The 22,271-nt window shown below is 42.0% G+C and overlaps 1 protein-coding gene across 1 annotated transcript; it reads right to left on the bottom strand.

Moving 5' to 3' along the window:
* Positions 1-399: 399 nt before the first annotated feature.
* Positions 400-21,107, bottom strand: LOC122556830 (E3 ubiquitin-protein ligase NEURL3-like). Its single transcript, XM_043704057.2, has 4 exons — positions 20,972-21,107; positions 7,425-7,970; positions 5,382-5,504; positions 400-1,975 (listed from the first exon to the last, which is right to left on the bottom strand). Exons 1-4 carry the CDS (start codon positions 21,015-21,017, stop codon positions 1,737-1,739), a joined length of 954 nt encoding a protein of 317 aa, XP_043559992.1. The 5' UTR covers positions 21,018-21,107; the 3' UTR covers positions 400-1,736.
* Between the last annotated feature and the right edge of the window lie 1,164 nt (positions 21,108-22,271).

The following is a 22,271-nucleotide window of genomic DNA, read 5'->3' as shown; positions in this document are numbered from 1 at the left end:
ATTTTATCCAATTGGCTGTTGTGTCTAGGCAACTTTGGCAGATGTAAACCCAATGGTCTTCCCACCAAACGTTCCTATGTCGGTATTTTCCAGTAGATATAACTAAATCACAGCAAGGCCTGGGGTCCTTGACAGACTTGTTAAATCTCTGTAGCCCAGAGCATTGAGTTTTCTCATTATTCAAAGCTACAACCTCCTGATGACTATGGTTCCGTCTGCCTTGGGACAAGCGGGAAGTTTGGCTTCAGCTTCTACAGTGAAAATGAGTCACAAACAGCCATGGAAGCTAATCACTCCATATGGTCTTTCTCTCAACTTGGTGAAGACATATTGGATGATAGGGTGGACGATGTCTAACAATATTATCTCTAACAACACACAGTAAGTGCTTCCTTGCAATTCTAGAAACTAATATTTAATAAAAACAAGACATCATCATTTTATAAAAAATATAAATCATTTATGTACATTATAAAACCATGAGTTCAATCATTATAAAAAATGTACAAGTTGAAACATCCTAACACAGGAATTTGCACTTATAAACAGCTCTTATAACACAGGAAAATTGGGCAAAGCATTTCATAGGATCATTGTTGGGACATTGAGATACTTAAGGAGCTAACGGAAAACAGGAAAGAAAGATTGGCCAAGGGAATAGAGTTAAGGAGGGCCTTAAAAGGGACAGGTTTAAGGAGGGGACTTAGAAAAGTTAGAGCCTAGGTAACAAGCAACATTCATTAATTGTGCGGCAATTAAAATCAGGAAAATGAGAAATGTTGGAGGGAGCTCAGAGGTCCCAGAAGCTGACACAGCTGGACATGGTAACATCTACATAAGCACAAGGCCTTCATTCTGATTGTTAGGCTCTGATCAAACATTAACATTTCATTTCACTGAATCAATGACAAGAGCACAATATAAATCTGCAGCACAGAACCAACATGTTAAAGTGAGTGTCAGAGTGATGTCTGCCTATCATTCAGGTTTATCTCTCACAGGATGACAGTGTGAATCCCAGAAATCTACCCCATACACCCTGACGTTTCCGAGGTAAAGAAATAAGAAAATTGTTTTGCAAATCCAAAAAAGGTCGAGGTGGTTGTTTTTTTTGTTAAACCTATCCCACGTCAGCTGCTTAATCATTGGATAGAGGCTGACATGCCATTTCTGAAGGAGTGGGGATCTATGGACAATGAATAGGTAATATCCAAAAGCTTAGATAATATTGACCCAAGAGGTTTGTAGATTGTTATTGTGTGTGTCCTTCAATTATGCTTCACCTCTCCCAGTTGACTCACTAAAAAGCCCCTCCAATTTTCTTTGTTTGGAACCTCATTCCCATTTTTAGCTGTTTGCCTTCAACAACTGGGGCTACTTCCGCTTTCTGGTTCAAAACTTACTTCTCTAACTGGAGTCACATTGTGGAACTTTTTCCGCTGCTGCCCATCCTAACTTGACTTTCTTTCATTAGTGCCTTTAATAGCATCTTGTTCTCCTACACAAACTGCACGTCCATTTCTTCATAACCTTGTCAACCCCATGTCAGCCTTCTCTTGCCTGTTCGGCATTTCAATACTCCCCCTGCATTTCCCACTGGATTAACTACCTCGTGGTCACCATGTCAAGTGCTGCAGAACAGATGATTCATAAGATAGTGAGCCAAGCTGCTGACACTGAAAGAAATGTCACTCAAAAGCTCAGACCAAGTCAGTTCATATGTTAACCTGCAGGTATTAACTGCGGTAAGTTTTGATGATCTCTTTGATGGGTTGCCTGCAGATTGGGCATTTAGAATTCTTGCTGAGGAGCTTCTGGCCACAGCTGTAGCACACGCACATGTGTCCACATCTGTATAACACTGAGTCAACCTGGCAAGAACAGCAAACAATACATTCTTCATCCACAGATGCAGGACCCTGGGGTGAAGCAGTTGATGATACTTTAGGAACAGAAGAACTGGAACCAGAAGTATCTGAAAATAAAAGGTTCAGATGGTTAGTATATTAGCGAAAGATGTTTTTTCTTTGACAAAGACAAATCTACACTGAATTATCAAGGATTGGTTAATATTCTTATTTGACCTGTATTGCTGGACTAGTCAACACATGAAATATTCCAATTTTCAATTATTTACTGTAGCTGCGAGAGAAATGCTTTAAAGACATTAGAAAATAACTTATAAATATTAGAAGTTTTATTTTAAAACATTCAGAACACAAGTCATTTTGGGAAAGGATAGGTTAATTTCTTTATAATACACTGGAATTTCACGAGGTGGTAACTGAATCCTTAGAAGAGTATAAAGGGAGTAGGAGTATACTTAAGAGGGAAATCAGGAGGGCAAAACGGTGACATGAGATAACTTTGACAAATAGAATTAAGGAGAATGCAAAGGGTTTTTACAAATCTTTTAAGGACAAAAGGGTAACTAGGGAGAGAATGGGGCCCCTCAAACATCAGCAAGGCAGCCTTTGTGTGGAGCCGCAGAAAATGGGGGAGATACTAAACAAGTATTTTGCATCAGTATTTACTGTGAAAAAGGATATGGAAGATATAGAATGTACAGAAATAGATGGTGACACCTTGCAAAATGTCCATATTAAAGAGGAGGAAGTGATGGATGTCTTGAAACGGTTAAAGGTGGATAAATCCCCAGGACCTGATCAGGTGTACCCAAGAACTCTGTGGGAAACTAGAGAAGTGATTGCTGGGCCCCTTGCTGAGATATTTGTATCATCGATAGTCACAGGTGAGGTGCCGGATGACTGGAGGTTGGCAAATGTGGTGCCACTGTTTAAGAAGGGCAGTAAAGACAAGCCAGGGAACTATAGACCGGTGAGCCTGACCTCAATGGTGGGCAAGTTGTTGGAGGGAATCCTGAGGGACAGGATGTACATGTATTTGGAAAGGCAAGGACTGATTAGGGATAGTCAACATGGCTTTGTGCATGGGAAATCATGTCTCACAAACTTGATTGAGTTTTTTGAGGAAGTAACAAAGAAGATTGATGAGGGCAGAGCAGTAGATGTGATCTATATGGACTTCAGTAAGGCGTTCGACAAGGTTCCCCATGGGAGACTGATTAGCAAGGTTAGATCTCATGGAATACAGGGAGAACTAGCCATTTGGATACAGAACTGGCCATTTGGATACAGAACTGGCTCAAAGGTAGAAGACAGAGGGTGGTGGTGGAGGGTTATTTTTCAGACTGGAGGCCTGTGACCAGTGGAGTGCCACAAGGATCGGTGCTGGGCCCTCTACATTTTGTCATTTACATAAATGATTTGGATGCGAGCATAAGAGGTACAGTCAGTAAGTTTGCAGATTACATCAAAATTGGAAGTGTAGTGGACAGCGAAGAGGGTTACCTCAGATTACAACAGGACCTGGACCAGATGGGCCAATGGGCTGAGAAGTGGCAGATGGAGTTTAATTCAGATAAATGCGAGGTGCTGCATTTTGAGAAAGCAAATCTTAGCAGGACTTATACACTTAATGGTAAGGTCCTAGGGAGTGTTGCTGAACAAAGAGACCTTGGAGTGCAGGTTCATAGCTCCTTGAAAGTGGAGTCGCAGGTAGGATAGTGAAGAAGGCATTTGGTATGCTTTCCTTTATTGGTCAGAGTTTTGAGTACAGGGATTGGGAGGTCATGTTGCGGCAGTACAAGACATTCGTTAGGCCACTGTTGGAATATTGTGTGCAATTCTGGTCTCCTTCCTAGTGGAAGGATGTTGTGAAACTTGAAAGGATTCAGAAAAGATTTACAAGGATGTTGCCAGGGTTGGAGGATTTGAGCTACAGGGAGAGGCTGAACAGGCTGGGGCTGTTTTCCCTGGAGCGTCGGAGGCTGAGAGGTGACCTTATAGAGGTTTACAAAATTATGAGGGGCATGGATAGGATAAATAGACAAAGTCTTTTCCCTGGGGTGGGGGGGTCCAGAACTAGAGGGCATAGGTTTAGGTGAGAGAGGAAAGATATAAAAGAGACCTAAGGGGCAACTATTTCACGCAGAGGGTGGTACGTGTATGGAATGAGCTGCCAGAGGATGTGGTGGAGGCTGGTACAATTGCAACATTTAAGAGGCATTTGGATGGGTATATGAATAGGGAGGGTTTGGAGGGATATGGGCTGGGTGCTGGCAGGTGGGACTAGATTGGGTTGGGATATCTGGTCAGCATGGATGGGTTGGACCGAAGGGTCTGTTTCCATGCTGTACATCTCTATGACTCCATGACTCTATAATTAAGCTTTTGAGTTTCATAAAGCTTTGAGGGAAATTGGAGGCTCCTGAATTATGCAGGTGAACTGATTTGATAACAGAAAGCAGATGGTCCTTAGGCAGGGTCACCTTTTGGCAGTAGTGCCCTCACATTTTATCATAGAACCCTTAAAATGTGGAATCAGGCCATTCGACCCTCCAAAGAGTATGCCAACCAGGCATACCCCCCCTACTCTGGGCCTGTAAACCTGCATTGCCCACTGTCAATCCACCTAACCTGCTCATCGCTGACCTGTGGGAGGAAACCCATGCAAACACAGGGACAACGCCTGTGTGGGGTTAGCACAGTCTCCCGAGGCTGGAATCAAACCCAGGTCCCTTGCACTGTGAGGCAGTAGTGCTCACCATTGAGCCAGCATGCCGCCCAATCTTATGATACGGTGAATTACGTGTTAGTCCACTCAACAGAATTTGCAACAGGTCCTTTTCCTGATTGGCTTAAAGGGTGCAGTATAGATCAGACACTACCTTTCAGAGTGAGCATCTTCGTTTCAGAGCAACTAAAAGTAAAGGGTTAAAACAATTTATTCTCCACGCTGGCTACTGATTACTGCACTGAAAACAGGTACCAATCCAGCCTGCAACTTTGCTCTTTATAATTTGTAGCATCAGTTAAGTTATGGACTTGATTTTGCAGTTAACACTTACAGGTTTGATAATGTTGCAGAGTTGGTGTTGCTGAGATCGTGTTACAGAGAAAGTGTTGCAGTGATAGTGTTTAGAACAATTATCAATAATGGATGGTAAGAACCACAAGGGTTCAACTCGCAACGCTGAGGTGCATTCTGATAGGACGGTCTCCACCCAGTGCTCTCACTGAGATCAATCAAGGGAGTTCATTTCACAAAGATACCGGCCTCTTCCCAGACACCAGCATGTAAAAGCTGTGACAGATTCAGACAGTTATTAACTTTTTAAAAAAAATCTGGGTAGACGATTTCTTAAATTATTTAATTTTGGATCACCTGGTTGAGAAAAGACGAAAAGGCTGAGCTGAGTTCAAATCACTTTCCCTCCTCAATGCTTCTCAACCTTTCTGAAATTTAATTGTTCTTAGGAACTAACAACAGGGCGCCTGGGTGTTGCTAATTGCTCTCACCTTTGGGTGGTGTTGTACAAGAAGCTGACGTATAAGAACTAGATGTTTGGGGTTTGTTCACTCGAACAGGGAGGGACGGCTGCGGTGCTGATTTGTTCTGGGAGACACAAGTCATGGAGGGATCTGAAGAGGTAAAAACACAAGTATTTAGTTTAGCAGATTGAGCATAGCAATACAGACTAGGAAATGAAGCACCGTTAATCTGAAACAATCACATTCTGTAATTCGTAGTTTCATCTAATTCATTAGTAACAATCTGTCCATGCCTAGGTTTATTAACTATGTGTACAATGTCCTATTACACACATGAAGTATATCAAGTGTACAACCAATGGTGACCTGGAGATCCTGATTTACCAGCTTTAAGAGCTGAATACACTGAATGTGACACCGAGGAAATTAAAGGAACTGGATGTGTCACGTGATCTATCTAACCAACTATTTAAGCTGTAAACTGAAGGAGGCCACTGTCAGCTTGCTGGAGCTTCCCCGAGAGAACCAGGCTCTGAGGTTTAAACGAGTGTAGTGTCATTATCACTCGTCCTAGATTGGATTATATTAACTCAATCTATGAAATCATAACCCTCTAAAGGCACAACAGATGTGAAACAACTTTGCTTACTGCTGTCCACAAAGACCTAACGATCCCGATGGGAGAGACTTCCCCTTTCCCAACAGCAGGATAAATCTGTGACAAGTCCAGGAGTGATATCAGTGACCAGGACAAGGAGTCAATCACATTGAATTAATCTCACAGACAGAAAGCTAAAATTAAAAGCATCTCAACCTATTAGTTGAAGTTTACGGATGGTTGAATAAATGGTTATGACTGGATTAAGACTGGAGCGGAAACGTAAATTAAATTTGACCAACATTAATATAATAATGTTTGGGATTCTTTTCACAATGGGGAAATTTGACATTCCACAAATCAAAGGACAGCTTAAATCAGGAAACATGAAGCTGTTTATCAATAATTATAAACTTGTACGCTGGCAAAAACATAATTACACCCCATTCCAAAAGGTGTAGCTTTTTAAAGAATGTTTTTGCAGTAAAGCGAGCAGTTTCAAAATGAGAGTTTTTGTCAATTCATTGACTGCTTCGCAACTTCTCTCTGGGTGACCTTGAGAGTATATCCTCTGGAGCATTGTATAATCACCGACAGCAACTTTGAGATTTCTGTGTAACACTTTCCAGTTGTGGAATCTCAAATATTGCTGTCAGTTCCAATGGTGAAATCCCAAGCAAATACTGACAGCTTCATCATCATTACCACCACATCATCCAGGCAATTGCCACTCAAGTGCTTCAGGCTTTGAGTATAATCAATCCTCATGTTGATATTATAGTGAGCTGCAGTCTTTAGAAACATGTGACTTAAATTTGGATGAGTCCAAATTAAAATCACCGCATTTAATAATTGAATAAATGTGGTTGGGAGGGTAGATGTGGGTGTCTCTCTATGCTGACACTTTGGGTGGAACTTAGTGCAAATGGAATCCTCTCCGTTTTAGTGTTTAACTTTTAACATCGCTTTGAACTGACGGATTTTCAATTTTGCCAATTTCACCCACGCTCTCAATGCTTCTGATTTTCACTGGGCTGCAATCCTGGGGCTCCCAAGAAGCTCATTCAAGTCGAGTGAACACAGCTGGGGGAATCATGGATCCACAGCTGTGGGGGCTATTCACCTGCATCAGGCTTCACAACAGAAACTAAATCTGCCCTGACACATCTACATGGGATGCGGGGCACAAATCACTGACTCACCAGAGTCCCAGCTAATTTTCTCTTCCTCATGTGGAGCACTAAGGTCAACGGCAGTGCTTCAAGCTGCACTGTCTGGAATGAGCTAACGTGTCACAGAGCAGTGACCATACTTGGCCTCTCTGACCTCTGTGACTCAATAGCATATCCCATGGTGTGTTTACCCACAGGGCCATCAGTACAGGAATGGCCTAATATAAGCCAGACTGCACAAGAAATGACAGAGTATGATGTAATGAAATGTTCTATCACATCTTTCAAAAGTATCCTCACCTAGAAGCTGGACTTCTCGTGTTGTTCCATATACATCGATGATGACCCACAATGGCCAAGACACCAGCAATCCTTTCATGAGGAGATATTCCCTTCCTTCGTTTACACAGTACAGGAAGTGTCCTTGGCTGTTCACCCAGAATGAGATGACACTTCCCTCATGAATGCACTGCTGGGGTAATGCACTGACCCAGAAGCCATGCGCTTCCTCCAGATCTGGGCACACAAACTTGGGAAGGGCATCGGGGTGCATCAGGGAGGGGTCGAAAATTGTGCAGCCTAGTCGCATTCCTCCTTGCCACGACTCCTCTGTCTTTGTGATCTTCAACCTCACTTTCTCCTGGATGAGAACTGGACGGTTGGTAAAGGTGATCCCATTACAGAAGCCTGACTTCCTCCATGCACAGTGATGGGACGAGTCCATCTTTATTTGTGACCCTTTGGTGTACGGATGGAAGAAAAGGGGACTGAGTGAGGGAGCTTGGGTTTGAAGATGATTTGGCTTTTTTCCACAAGCAGACCGTGGCTTATTTCTTTGTTCATATTCTGCAAATACATGACATAGAAAAGGGCTTAGTGTTACACTGGTGTGTGTAGGACAGGGTTACAAAGAGTTTGGTACAAACAGCTGAGCATTACTCTGTTTTACTGCCCACCATATGTTTAAGAAATTATCCAACACCGGATAATTACTTACACTTTGCATCATCCATGTAACATTTAACACAGCTCTAACTGAGATGCAGAGTGAACCACCTACAAGAACAATTACCAGGGAGTAGGTTCCATAGCCACAGACCTGACAATATTGCTTCCTTGTTTGTACTAAATATTTGCATTTGAAGCATTTTGTAGAACCTATTATGTTTCCACATTCCATTTCTGTTGAACCACTAACACTGCGACTCAAAGACAAACGATGGAGGGGGGGGATCAGGGCTGGAAGAAGTGAATCAAACATTTTCACAGTGGTGGGCCATTCAACCCATCAAGCCTGTTCCATCACTCAGTTAGAAAATGGCTGATTGAGTGGAAATGCCAATCGACTCCAATTCACACTTCATTCCACACTTCAATATTCCTTACAAAATCTACCAAGTTTTAGTCTCACATAAAAAAAATCAAATTGTTCAGAGGAAGAGAAAGTCATTGAGTAAAGATGCTTTTCCTGAACTTTGTGACAGGTGGCCCAGCTCCAATGTATTTTGACCCTGTCCAATCTATTTATGATTTGGAGATGCCGGTGTTGGACTGGGGTGTACAAAGTTAAAAATCACACAACACCAGGTTATAGTCCAACAGGTTTAATTGGAAGCACACTAGCTTTCGGAGCGACACTCCTTCATCAGGTGATTGTGGAGGGCTCGATCGTAACACAGAATTTATAGCAAAAATTTGCTGTGTGATGTGACTGAAATTATACATTGAAAAATTGATTGTCTGTTAAGCCTTTCATCTGTTAGAATACAGTGATAGTTTCACTTCTTTCATGTGTAAATCACAAAACCCTTTTTTTTAAAGTTGCATTCTCGGGTTAGCTGTTAACAATGGTGATAGCTAGACAATATGTTGAAGGTGTTAGTCCCCTGTGTTCTCTGTCTATGACCTGATGTTTAGATTGATTCCAATCAAAAAAGTGAGATAACAGAGTTTTACATAAATTCATGCACTTTCTCACACTCACAACCCCCACCCCAGACAGACACACACACAGACGGACAGACAAAGACCCACATGCACACATATATTTTGTGTGGTGAATTGTTTTGGTACTTTAAGGGTTATATTGCACTTTGCTCAAAAACCACATACATTCATGTAGAACTTTGAGCTCAAAAACTGCATGAATTTATGTAAAACTCTGTTATCTCACTTTTTAGATTGGAATCAATCTAAACATCAGGTCATAGACAGAGAACACAGGTGGCTAACACCTTCAACATATTGTCTAGCTATCACCATTGTTAACAGCTAACCCGAGAATGCAACTTTAAAAAAAAGGGTTTTGTGATTTACACATGAAAGAAGTGAAACTATCACTGTATTCTAACAGATGAAAGGCTTAACAGACAATCAAATTTTCAATGTATAATTTCAGTTACATCACACTGCAAATTTTTGCTATAAATTCTGTATTACGATCGAGCCCTCCACAATCACCTGATGAAGGAGTGTCGCTCCGAAAGCTAGTGTGCTTCCAATTAAACCTGTTGGACTATAACCTGGTGTTGTGTGATTTTTAACGATCTATTTATAGTCTTCAGTATCTTGATGACTTAATCCCAGAGTCTCCATGGTCAGAGGAATGTATGCCTAGTTGATATAACGTGCCCTCATCATTTCTTCAGTTTTCAGAGGATGTGGATATCACTGGCAAGGCCAACATTTCTTGGCTGTCCCTAATGTTCTTGACCAGAGCGGAATGTTTGGCTATTTAAGAATCACTCACATTGATGTGGGCCTGGAGTCATTTACAAATCAGACTAGCTAAGGATAAGGAGAGCAGGCTTGCTTCCACATGAGGGTCTTAGAACAATCAGTAACAGCTTCATGGCCTGGACACCACTACTTTTCACCAGTATGTATAAGAGAAACTTTATTTTTTAAAGTTCAGAAACTGTAGTCAGCTATTCTCATCAAGTGGCAAAGGTATTGATGGCAGAAATCACTTACAGTGCAGATAGAGGCCATTCAGCCCAACCTGTCTCTCCAATCTTCCAGACCCACTCTATCCCAACAACACTGCACTTCCCATGGCCAACCCACCCTGACCTGCACATCTTTGGATTGTGGGACGAAACCGGAGCACCCGGAGGAAACCCACACTGATAGAATGTGCAAATTCTACACAGACAGTCGCCCGAGGCTGGAATCGAACCCAGGTCTCTGCTGTTGTGAGGCAGCAGTGCTAACCACTGAGCCACCATATAGTCATGAACAATATTGTTACTGATTAGATTTATAACAGTGCAATTGATCAGCTGCAAAAATCTTTCACATTCAAATCTTTCAAATGTTACTGCCGTATTTTGTTCAGCTACCTGAGGGAGTAAAGGCTGGTGGAATACTTGGTGATGCAGAGAATTACTTAAGCTTTCTGGACCCATGTGAATTCACCAACAATGATATCTTTGTGGAACTTGTTTGAGAACCAGGTGGAGTATTGTGTCTTATCGCTTGTGTTTGTATTGTATCTGCTTGCACGTTGAATAACCAGGTTATTTAAAGAATGAATGCGCTATTGGTCAGTCAGATAGTCGTACATTGCAGCATGAGTCACCGTTTTTTGGGAAGATCAGGCAACTAGTTATAAATGGCCTTGCCTCACAGTGGTACTGACATGATAAGGACTTGTTTAGTTTTTTGTTGTTGGCTCAGAACCCAGGAAGGCAAAACATCATCCCTGACTATTTGCAACAGATTGTTCAAATAACAATGGGAAGAATTCTACCAAAACAAGTTAGTCAAAGTCAGTATTAATGGCTCATCAAATCAGACGGGACAGGAGAAGGCCACTTTTGCCCTTCTAAAACCACTCATTATTCCATGGATAAAAAAGGCAAATTTGAAAGAGTTACACACTCTTAGCTCGGCAGCTGGGGATCACTGAGGGCTGTCACAAAGCACATCTGTTTTCTAAAAGTTCTTCCTTTCCTCAAAAGATACTGAGTCCCTCGGATTTTTTTCAGAGGGATCAGAAACCACTCAGGCTCCGAATTGACTGGTTTGGTACAAGGATGATGGCCTTTTTGATTACACGTAAGCAAATGAGACTTTAGGCCAAAGCTTATGTTTTAGAAGTAACATGTATAATGAAAGGGAGAAACTGAAGTCTTGGTTGAGTCAGTGGAGCAGTGGGCTGTGTGGAAACAAGCTGCTAGACTCTCTCTCCTTCTGCCCTTCTAACTTCAACCTGTAGGACTCTGCTTCATTTTTCCTGTGTTTAAGGGGGTTTGTTTATTTGGACTGTTTTGTATATTTGGAACAGCATATGTAAGTCTTGTTTGGGATAGTCTGAGTTCTGTGGGTGTTCTTCATTCTGTCCTCTGTGTTTCATTCTGTAATTTTGAATACATTTTTGTCTGTTTTAAAACCTGGTAGTCAACCTTGCTAACTTACTCCGGGTAACTTTCACTATACACTTACCGAAACAAATTACAAAGTTATGGTCTGGGCTGCCTGCTTAAGAATATTTTGAGTGGTCTGGCCTAGTTCATAACAGGGCTCACTGGTTCTTTCTTTGCTCACACTGGGACAAATACCTCTCTCAGCAGCTGTCCTAGAGGTGGTGCCAAAACTGGGCTGCACAATATGACACTGGGATACAAAAGGGAGAAATCGTATTCATTCTACACCATGACCATCCTCTACTGTGCCGTGCTATCATGAACTACCAGCAATGGCAAAATATTTCAGACAAAGCCTGATCATGCACAGTCCTGTTGGACAAGTAGAATATTCCAGATCTTCCTGTCAGCTGGTTGACAATCATTGCTTCTTCAGTGTAAATAAACTGACTGCAAAGAAAGCTGGTGCTAGGGCTTTGAAGATTTCTTAGGTGATTATACACCAAGGTGTTTGTCTATTGCAATTTCCAAGACTTTTGATAACACATCAATCCTACTGGCCATGTCTATCCCATTAAGGAAGCCCTCATACTGTGTCATACCAAGCCCTACACTCTAAGGACATCCCAGATTCAACCACTCAGTTGCAAAGATTCAATTCCATTTGGTCAGGATGATAAACTATTTCATATAGTTGATCATCAAGTTAGTTTAAAAGGAGCATTTGGGTTGTTTATTCTGGGTGAATGTTGTGCTGGAGGCTTTAAGGACCATCTTTTCAAGGGTACTGATGGATGGGCAACAAATGCTGGCCTAGTTAGGGACACCCATGTCCTGAGAATGAATTTTTCAAAAAAACATGCTCCCAATCTGCCCAGCTGTCAAACAGCCTTTCTCTTGGCAACAGCAGAGTCGAGGAGATGAATCATAAATTCCTGAAGATTCCGGGTCAATCCTGGATGCTTGGTAATCAGGCACAGCATGCCATCATAGTTGGGACTAAATGGTGAACTGGGATTATGATGAAATACTCCTCAGACTTGTTTCATTGATGTAAGGTGTACATTCCTTGGGCTCTTTTAATAGTTACTGTGTGGTTTTCGCTTTGTATGCTCCTGGCGGAATGTGTCACTGTAACTGTTGGGACTTGTCCTGAATTTGTTTTTCAGCCTGAGATTGGATCAGGAGTTGTGTGTGTTTAATTCAGTACATATCACACCCCAGGCTACCAGGGTCATACAGCATGGAAACAGACCCTTCAGCCCAACTCGTCCATGCCGACCAGATTTCCCAAACTAAACTAGTGCCATTTGCCTGCATTTGGCCCGTGTCCCTCTAAACCTTTCCTCTTGATGTGTCTGTCCAAATCCTTTAAATGCTGTAACTTCACCTGCATCTACAACTTCCGCTGGCAGTTTACTCCACATTCAAACCACCTTTCCTGTAGAAAAAAAGTTGCCCCTCAGGTCTCTTTTAAATTTTCCCCCTGTCACCTTAAACATGTGTCCTCTAGTTTTGGACTCCCCTCCCCCAGGGAAAAGACCTTGGCTATTCACCTTATCCACAGCCCCCATGATTTTATAAACATCTATAAGGTCCCCGCTCAGCATCCTATGGTCCCAGTAAACTCCAAATTAACTTAACTCCCTTGGCTGGATGGACACTGGTTTCAAAACTGAAATAAAATTGCACGAGGCAGAATGATAGTTCAGGTTATCCAAAGCTTCTGCCACCCAGCCCTGAAGTTATAAATCAGGGTTGGGATCAGTATGTAGGAGGACAGAATGTTCTGAAGGTATACCTTCTGACATTATTTTATAACCACATTAAATCCTCTGGTAGTTACAGCTATTAATAGAAACACAATTGAAAAATATCAGACTGTCTCTGACTGTTCACACCCAGCAGGAAACTGGATCAGCCTGTTTTTGCTCTTTCATTTAGTGAGTGAGGCAAATCGAAACTCCAGTTGGTGCACCTCATTCTTGACGTGCTCAGAAGGTTGCTAGGAACACTCTCAAAAACACCAACTCCAACACAGGTTGCAACATGCTCACCAATATCAAGTCCACTTCAAATAACCATGCTGTTTTACAGAACAAATGTGAAAATAACTCCTAATTCATCGTGTCAACAGGCCAGGATACCAAAACGTTGTTCAGAAGTCTCAGGATTTACCGTCTATCCACTGCCCCCTCATTTTAGGTCAAAACGAATCCAAGCTTCATAATATAAAAACGATCTGGTGCCTTGGAAACCATTGCCTGGAGCACAACCTCATATTGCTCTCAAGGACAGTACTCCTGTTCTAGTGCTGGTCCAGGTCATCACATTATCCCAGTCACATTTTTACACAAGTTAAATATAATACCACGTCCAAAAAAAACCTTTTAATACCATAACAGCTTCTGATTATGCTGTCTTTACTTACATATGGGAAATGTATCAGCCATGAAATGTACAGGTCCTTCTTTTTATTGGTTTTGGTGTATTCTTTTGCTGCCATATTGGGGTCTAGGCTTGAGGTGCCAGGTCTCACCCTTTGACACACACCGACCATGTGTACCTGACTAGCCAGATTCACAAACAGGAATTGACTCGGGGTCCCACAATTGATTCTGCGTGATGACGTTATGACATCAGTAAGCTCAGCCACATACTCATGATGTATTGCGAACGGAGAGAAGTGAAAATGGATAGGCAGCACCTGACAGCTGTCCAGTTAAAGTGAAATACTGTGTTCACAAACGACTTTGTCAGGAAGATTTATTACAGCTTAGATGCCGTAAATTGTGTTCAGAAGACTCTTTCTGCCATTCCTTGGTGAGAGAGAAAAGAAATAGTGAGTCAGGTGGCAACAAGATTTTTGAAAGCACAGGTAGGTAATGTGAGCACCTCACTGGGTAAGTTGCACTGGCTCTCCCACACTGTAAATGCCATTAGTTAGTTTTGAAACAGGATTTTGCAGACAGACACTTTGTTACATTAAATTTCCACCTGCTCAACAGTTACATTCCAATGCAGTGGCAACAGTCACATCTTTAACTTTTCTGTGTGTTCCTGTGTGACTGCAACTATCAAAGTTCATGCCAGGGAAATTCCATAGAGTAAATATGTCATTCAGATAAAAGCATGAAATGAAGGAAATCATTAACTAATCTGAAAACAAAATTGAAACTCAGTGTCCTCTCTCGCCCTACTCTCCCATTGATGCTGGGAATACTCATTGTAGTGACACTATTAGTAATAACAATTTCAAACTAGATTGAGCACTGATTCTCCTGTCTTTGCCTGGCTCAAATCAACACAAACATCTTTGAGCAAAATATCCTTTAGACATACCCATTCCACAGGAGCTATAATATGTCGAAAATGTACACAAATAAGTATTTCTCTGTTCTCTCAGTTTCACCTGGTGATGTTAGAGTTGATTATACAATTGATACTGTATTTGGAAACTCTGACATGGCTAAAGTGTAGGATATTGTGGAAATTTTACAAAAAGTGATCCTCCTGGCTCCTCAGTGAGAATATTATGTCTGCCCTCTCGGGAGCTCGCTTAGAAGGTTGTGGATTCAAGCCTCATTCAAGAGGTTTGGCCATGAAAACTAGTAAATTCTCCATTGCAATATTGTAGAGCTCCCATGTTGGATACACCATCTTTCAGGTAGACCAATTCCTGGTAGAGTCATAGAGTCATAGAGATGTACAGCATGGAAACAGACCCTTCAGTCCAACCCGCCCATGCCGACCAGATATCCCAACCCAATCTAGTCCCACCTGCTAGCACCCAGCCCATATCCCTCCAAACCCTTCCGATTCATATACCCATCCAAATGCCTCTTAAATGTTGCAATTGTACCAGCTCCACCACATCCTCTGGCAGCTCATTCCATACACGTACCACCCTCTGCGTGAAAAAGCTACCCCTTAGGTCTCTTTTATATCTTTCCCCACTCCCCCTAAACCTATGCCCTCTAGTTCTTGACTCCCTGACCCCAGGGAAAAGACTTTGTCTATTTATCCTATCCATGCCCCTTATAATTTTTATCCGATGCTCCAGGGAAAACAGCCCCAGCCTATCAGCCTCTCCCTATAGCTCAAATCCTCCAACCCTGGCAACATCCTTGTAAATCTTTTCTGAACCTTTCAAGTTTCACAACATCTTTCCAATAGGAAGGAGAACAGAATTGCACACAATATTCCAACAGTGGCCTAACCAATGTCCTGTACAGCTGCAACATGACCTCCCAACTCCTATACTCAATACTTTGACCAATAAAGGAAAGCATACCAATCGCCTTCTTCACTATCCTATCTACCTGCAACTCCACTTTCAAGGAGCTATGAACCTGCATTCCAAGGTCTCTTTGTTCAGGAACACTCCCTAGGACCTTACCATTAACTGTATAAGTCCTGCTAAGATTTCCTTTCCCAAAATGCAGCACCTTGCATTTTTCTGAATTAAACTCCATCTACCACTTCTCAGCCCATTGGCCCATCTGGTCCAGATCCTGTTGTAGTCTGAGGTAACCCTCTTCGCTGTCCACTACACCTCTAATTTTGGTGTCATCTGCAAACTTACTAACTGTACCTCTTATGCTCTCATCCAAATCATTTATGTAAATGACAAAAAGTAGAGGGCCCAGCACCGATCCTTGTGGAACTCCACTGGTCACAGGCCTCCAGTCTGAAAATCAACCCTCCACCACCACCCTCTGTCTTCTACCTATGGGCCAGTTCTGTATCCTAATGGCTAGTTCTCCCTGTATTCCATGAGATCTAACCTTGCTAATCAGTCTCCCATGGGGAACCTTGTCAAACGCTTTACTGAAGTCCATATCAATCACATCTACTGCTCTGCCCTCATCAATCTTCTTTGTTACTTCTTCAAAAATCTCAATCAAGTTTGTGAGACATGATTTCCCAAGCACAAAGTCATGTTGACTATCCCTAATCAGTCCATGCCTTTCCAAATACATGTATATCCTATCCCTCAGGATTCCTTCCAACAACTTGCCCACCACTGAGGTCAGGTTCACCGGTATATAGTTCCCTGGCTTGTCTTTACTGCCCTTCTTAAACAGTGGCACCACGTTTGCCAACCTCCAGTCTTCCCGCACCTCACCTGTGACTATCGATGATACAAATGTCTCAGCAAGAGGCCCAGCAATCACTTCTCTCACTTCCCACAGAGTTTTCGGATGAATGGCTGATTCTCCTGCTTCTCGGATGCTGCCTGACCTGCTGTGCTTTTCCAGCAATACACCCTCGATTCTAATCTCCAGCATCTGCAGTCCTCACTTTCGCCCAATAAACTTAGGCCTTGACTTCTGTCTCAGTGGATGTAAAGAATCCTGCACACTGTTGAAGCTGGGAAGGCTCCTGATGTCCAGACTAACACTTAACACACAAGCAACAGCTACAACCTGGTCATTGGTATAACTTCTGCATGTGGGTCCTTGCTGTGTACAAATATGCTCCTCTGTTTCCTAACCACAACAGTGATTCCATTTTGAAACTATTTCACGGACTGTGACATGCTCTGGCATGTTTTTCCTAAATATTTATTATCAAATGTCCTGAATAAATAAAACCCCACTCTGCATAGAACAAGCCCATGACTGACTGATACTAGATATTTCTGAATCAATGCATTCAGAGAGATTTAGTGACACTCCTCTGGAGCTGGTGGGATTTAAACCCAGATCTTCTGGCACAGAGGTAGGGACACTACCACCGTGCCACAACAGCCCTCAGACAGACAATGGAAACACATCAATAGCAGAAAAGAAATCGCTAAACATTGCCAGTGTGGCTTTTTGAGGTTGACACTGAACATCTCATGATTCATTCCATTTAATATTTTTAAAATAATGTTACATTTAGCATAGTATTGTAAGCCTATATTTTATGACAGCATATGTAACATTTTCAGGAACATATTTGAAAGCAGTGAAACGACTATCTTAAATCAGTTTATACTCTCCTGAAAAACATGCATGAAAACTAAACCTAGGGCCTCCAAATAAACCTGTTAGACTGGAACCTGCTGTTGTGTGATTTTTAAACTTTGTCCACCCCTCCAAAATCAGCATTAACTACAGTACAGTGGGTGAAATGTTCTTTAAGCTATCATGGGATGAAAGGGTTTTCTGCTCACTGACTGGAAGGGTCATCTGTGGATTGAGTTATGCCCTCTCACTCTTTTCATTATAGCCCTGTATCACAAACTCACCTCACTTCAAGACAATTTCACTCAGAGGTCACTGGATGGTTGGCATGGGAAATGGGATAAATAATCATCCTGATGCAGCCCAGAGTTCGAGTCTCAGATAGGAGTGAAGCTACATGGTGGGAATAGGACAGAGGGACCCCTGTCTAACCTTGGTATATCCTTCCTAAGACACGATTAATTCCCTAGCAATAACATGTGCCCTATGATGAGCACAAAACCCACACAAAATAAAAAAAGAATTAAAAAAATAATAATTCAGAATAATAATTGTTTGAAAAAGAGTGTTTTACTTGTCTTACTGGTAGCAGAAAGTAAGGGGAGTGGGGTGTCAGTGTAGCTGGCCCTATACTGTAGAAATAAACAAGAGATAAATACAGGTGCAGTACTGAGTGACTGGCTGTTAATGTTTAATGCTGGCAGGTGGCAAGTGGTCACTGGAGCAGCTCAAGTTTCAGTTTGTTGCTACTCAACGAGACACAGCTACCATGGCTGCAGTTATCAAGGCTTTTCAATTTCCTGGAAATAAAGTATTTACTGATAGGCAATAATAAAAGTGCACAAGAGATAGTGATTTACAATGTCCCTGTGTTTTAAAACTTGCTATCAAACAACAGGATATGCAATAGATAAATAAACGGTAACAGTCTATCATTGCAGACCGAGATAGCATTTGCCAAAGTTGCACAAATAGGTGTTTACTGAATTTTAAAATCAATCTATACGTCAACACTTTAAGACTCCAACGTTCTAGGCACTTGAGCACAGGTTCACCAAATCCAGAATCCCCACACATCAAATATCTACATTTGCATCTCTAATTATCTATTTGTTTCTCTTGTATATGACGTGCTTCATTCCAATCACAACAATTATACAGACTTCAGTACAGAAGATTGGTTGGTGTGTGAAACAGACTGTCGATTCTTTCTTGCCTATTCAGTGTTTCCGCCAAAGTCAATCATTAAGTGTATCCATTTTTATGCAATTCAACCTCACTGTTGAACAGGTTAAAATGAACAATTTCAACAACTGACCTGACGAAAATAAATGAGTTCATAATCTTTAATACCATTGATTTATCCATTGGGCAACCCAATCTCTACTTCTGTCTCTATATCTGTATCTTCATCACTATCTTCCAACTCCCTCCTTTAGGGTTTAGTGAGTTTGACTATCAGAGCCATTTTTAAAAGAAAATCAACTTACTATGTATTCTGGTTTTTAAAGAGGATGACTTACTATGGGCCAGTATTATGAGAAATATTAGCAACAGGAACTTTCTGAGAATAACAGATTCTAAATAAAATGTATTTGTTTCATTTGAGTTTTCTATTGTTGCAAAAACTGAGGGATATCAGATTGTGAAGGTTTCACCTCTGCCTCATCTTTACCAATATGATCTCATTCAGTTGCGGTAAAATGAGCTCTGGCAGTTAGGGATTCCCAAAACGTATTAGAAATATCTTATAATAACACCTGCTTGTTGAAAGAATGATTTGGAGGTGCCAGTGTTGGACTGGAGTGTAAAAAGTTAAAAATCAATCAACACCAGATGAAAGCTAGTGCTTCCAAATAAACCTGCTGGACTATAACCTCATGTTGTGTGATTTTTCACTTGTATAAAGGAAGCCTATTAAATATTGTAGATGAAATAGGAACTCCATTGAGAAAGGGAATGCCACTGTCAGGAATTCATGTTAAAGATGTTTCTCTCAACCTGTGGTTTGTTGCAGGTTGCAAAGGATCTTGTTGCAAAAGGACAATGTCACCACTCCAAAAAATTGAGAGTATAATTGTTGAAGCTTTTGTTAATAAACCAAAATATGATCTTTAAAATGGCCCAAATTAAGACCTTGGTTTTAAACATAGAATCTCAGTTGAAAGAGGAAAATTTCCATCTGGTTCCTTGTGAACAGAGATGGCCATCATTGCTTTCTCGAATATGAGGTGTTCATGGAGAATCCTAATGTCGATTCATGTATTTCTGTGTATTCCTTCTGTATTTGGTTTGTTCTGTTTTAACAGCAAGCACTGATAACATCGGAGCAAACAAGTTTGTACGAATTACCAAAGAAACATTCACACAATGTAGCATTGTTGTGAAGTGGTTTCTGTTTGCACTAAGACTGTGGCAACCAAGCAAATGGTGCCTGAATAATGCTCGAGGACATTGCTCTGAGTCTCAAACAAAGTTAAACCAGACACATGGGAGAGGGTCATCGTAATCCCTGTCAAAGACTGTTCAGACTTTGCATGTTTCTTCAAACTAAAACTGGGTTTGAAATGTGAATATTGTGGGGTCTGAAATATTTGGACTGTATTGCATTGGTCAGACTGTAGACCCATGGTTAGGATTTTGCTTTTACTGATAATACTCTACACCATCTTACTACTGGACTCAGCAATTCCTCCAAATGCGTTTGCTAGTATTTGCACAACATAAAGATGTCAAGCCTGTCTGATCTGCATCTGTCTAAGGCATTGACAATGACCCGAGGATCACCACTGATCTGAAGGGACAGCTAAATGATGCTGTGGCTACCAAAGCAGGTCAGGAGCTAGGTATTATCTAGTGTCTCAGGTCTTGAATCCTCTAAGCCTTTGGAATATTCTCCATTGGCTGAGGTGGTTACAGCTGCAACAATACTCAATAACGTCAGCACTTTCCAGAACAAAGCAGTTTTCATTTTCATTTCCTCAAACATTAAGAGAATGACAGGGGTTAATGAAAGGCCATTGACGAGCATCAGTTGAAAGTCTGGAGGGATTCCCTGTAAGATCATTCCACCAGCCCACTCCTGCTTGAACCTGAGTATTGGCTTGTTTGGGAATTCTGCAGAATCCAGAGGAGCGGCAAAACCGATCAAATCTCGGGATTACTATGGATAAACTAAAAAAAACCCCACTGATTTAAAAAGCTTTGCGCAATTTTAGCAGCCATCAGTCCACTCCAACATATCCGACGTTACATTTGTTTAATTCCTCATGATTAATCTATTGAAGTCCTTTTTCTTAAAAAAAAAGAAAGGAGTCTGGCAATTGAGCTGAAAATGGAGTCATTTACAAACGACAAGCCAAAAATGTGATTTCACATTGAAATTAAACATCCCCTTTCAATGCCAGTAGAAATGACAAGCAAATCCCAGCAAGGAACAAAAGATTTTTCTCTTTTCTCCATTCGCCACATTTAGTGCACATTCTCTTGCCATTGAAAGGAGAGATCAGCTGGCGGTGTTTCTTACCTCTGGGATTGTGTTTGATGCAGCTGATCCCCATGTTGAGCGGCATTGAGATGCTTCCCTTTGGCCAGTCTCTCCCTCGCTCCCTACCTGAGCTGCTGCCTCAAAGCTGAATTATAACGCGGCGCTCCCTGACGCGCTGCACAAAGAGGAGGAGCTGTTGTGGTGAAACTGCTCCAGCCCAAAACCATTCACCGGTTAATTCCCCCAACATTCGTCAATCTGAGATGGAGCGTCATGAGGTGGCACCCGACCCAGTTCTGCAGCAGGTCCCTGTAGAGGGGCAGCTGGGTTAGACATGGGGCATTAGCTCCGGGAGATCTGCACTGGGCCGTGCATCATTTGCTTTCAGGGAACAACACAAGCCCCACAATGAATGAAGAGATCATTCGGCCCATTGAGTCCGCACCGACCCTCTGAAGAGCATCCCACCTTATCTCTGGAACCCTTGATTTCCCATGGCCAATCCACCCTAACCTGCATATCCCTGGACTGGGGGAGAAACCTTAACCCCCCCGAGGAAATCCACACAGACACAGGGAGACTGTGGGAACCCCTGTAGTACAGTGAAGTAGGTTATCTCAGAGTACAACAGGACTGATGAAGGGTCATCTAAATTGAAAATGTTAGCTTGCTGTCTCTCCATTGCTGCTGTCTGACCCACTGTAATCACCTGCATTCGTTTTCAGTTCCGATTCCAATCTCTGCAGTAATTTGCTCCCACAACTGGACCTTGATCAGATGGACCAATGGGAGGGAGATGCAGTGTAATTTAGCTAAATGCGAGGTGCTGCATTTTGGAAGCTAGGTCAGGATTCATACACTCAATGGTAAGGCGCTGGGGAGTGTTGCTGATCAAAGAGACCTTGGAGTGTAGGTTCATACTTCCTTGAAAATGGAGTCACAGGTAGAGAAGTGAAGGCAGCATTTGGTATGCTTGCCTTCATTAGTCAGTCCATCGAGTACAGGGGTTGGCAGGTCATGTTTCAGCTGTACAGTACATTGGTTAGGCCACTTTTGGAATACTGCATTGAATTCTGGTCTCTCTGCAAGAGGAAAGATGTTGTTAAACTTGAAAGGGTTCAGAAAAGACTTACAAGGATGTTGCCAGGGTTGGACAGTTTGATCTATAGGGAGAGGCTGAACAGGCTGGGGCTGTTTTTCCTGGAACATCAGAGGCTAGGGGTGACCTTATAGAGGTTTATAAAATCATGATGGGCATGGACAAGGCAAGTGTTGAAACATATGGCGCCAGGCAGCATCCAAAGAGGAGGAGAATCGATGTTTTGGGGATAAGCCCTTC

This window comes from Chiloscyllium plagiosum, unplaced genomic scaffold (genome assembly GCF_037043375.1).
Source record: "Chiloscyllium plagiosum isolate Xiang-an unplaced genomic scaffold, Cpla_swu_hap1 HiC_scaffold_16, whole genome shotgun sequence".
Classification (NCBI taxonomy): domain Eukaryota; kingdom Metazoa; phylum Chordata; class Chondrichthyes; order Orectolobiformes; family Hemiscylliidae; genus Chiloscyllium; species Chiloscyllium plagiosum.
This window is presented reverse-complemented; position numbering and strand designations above follow the sequence as displayed.

What these genes read in the sequence shown, in the direction of transcription:
- LOC122556830 (XM_043704057.2), bottom strand. Translation starts at nt 21,017, where the DNA reads ATGCCGCTCAACATGGGGATCAGCTGCATCAAACACAATCCCAGAG. An exon ending in CATCAAACACAATCCCAGAG is followed by an intron (nt 7,971 to 20,971) that starts GTAAGAAACACC and finishes ATGTATTTGCAG; the next exon opens with AATATGAACAAAGAAATAAG. An exon ending in TTGTACAACACCACCCAAAG is followed by an intron (nt 1,976 to 5,381) that starts GTGAGAGCAATT and finishes TTTTATTTTCAG; the next exon opens with ATACTTCTGGTTCCAGTTCT.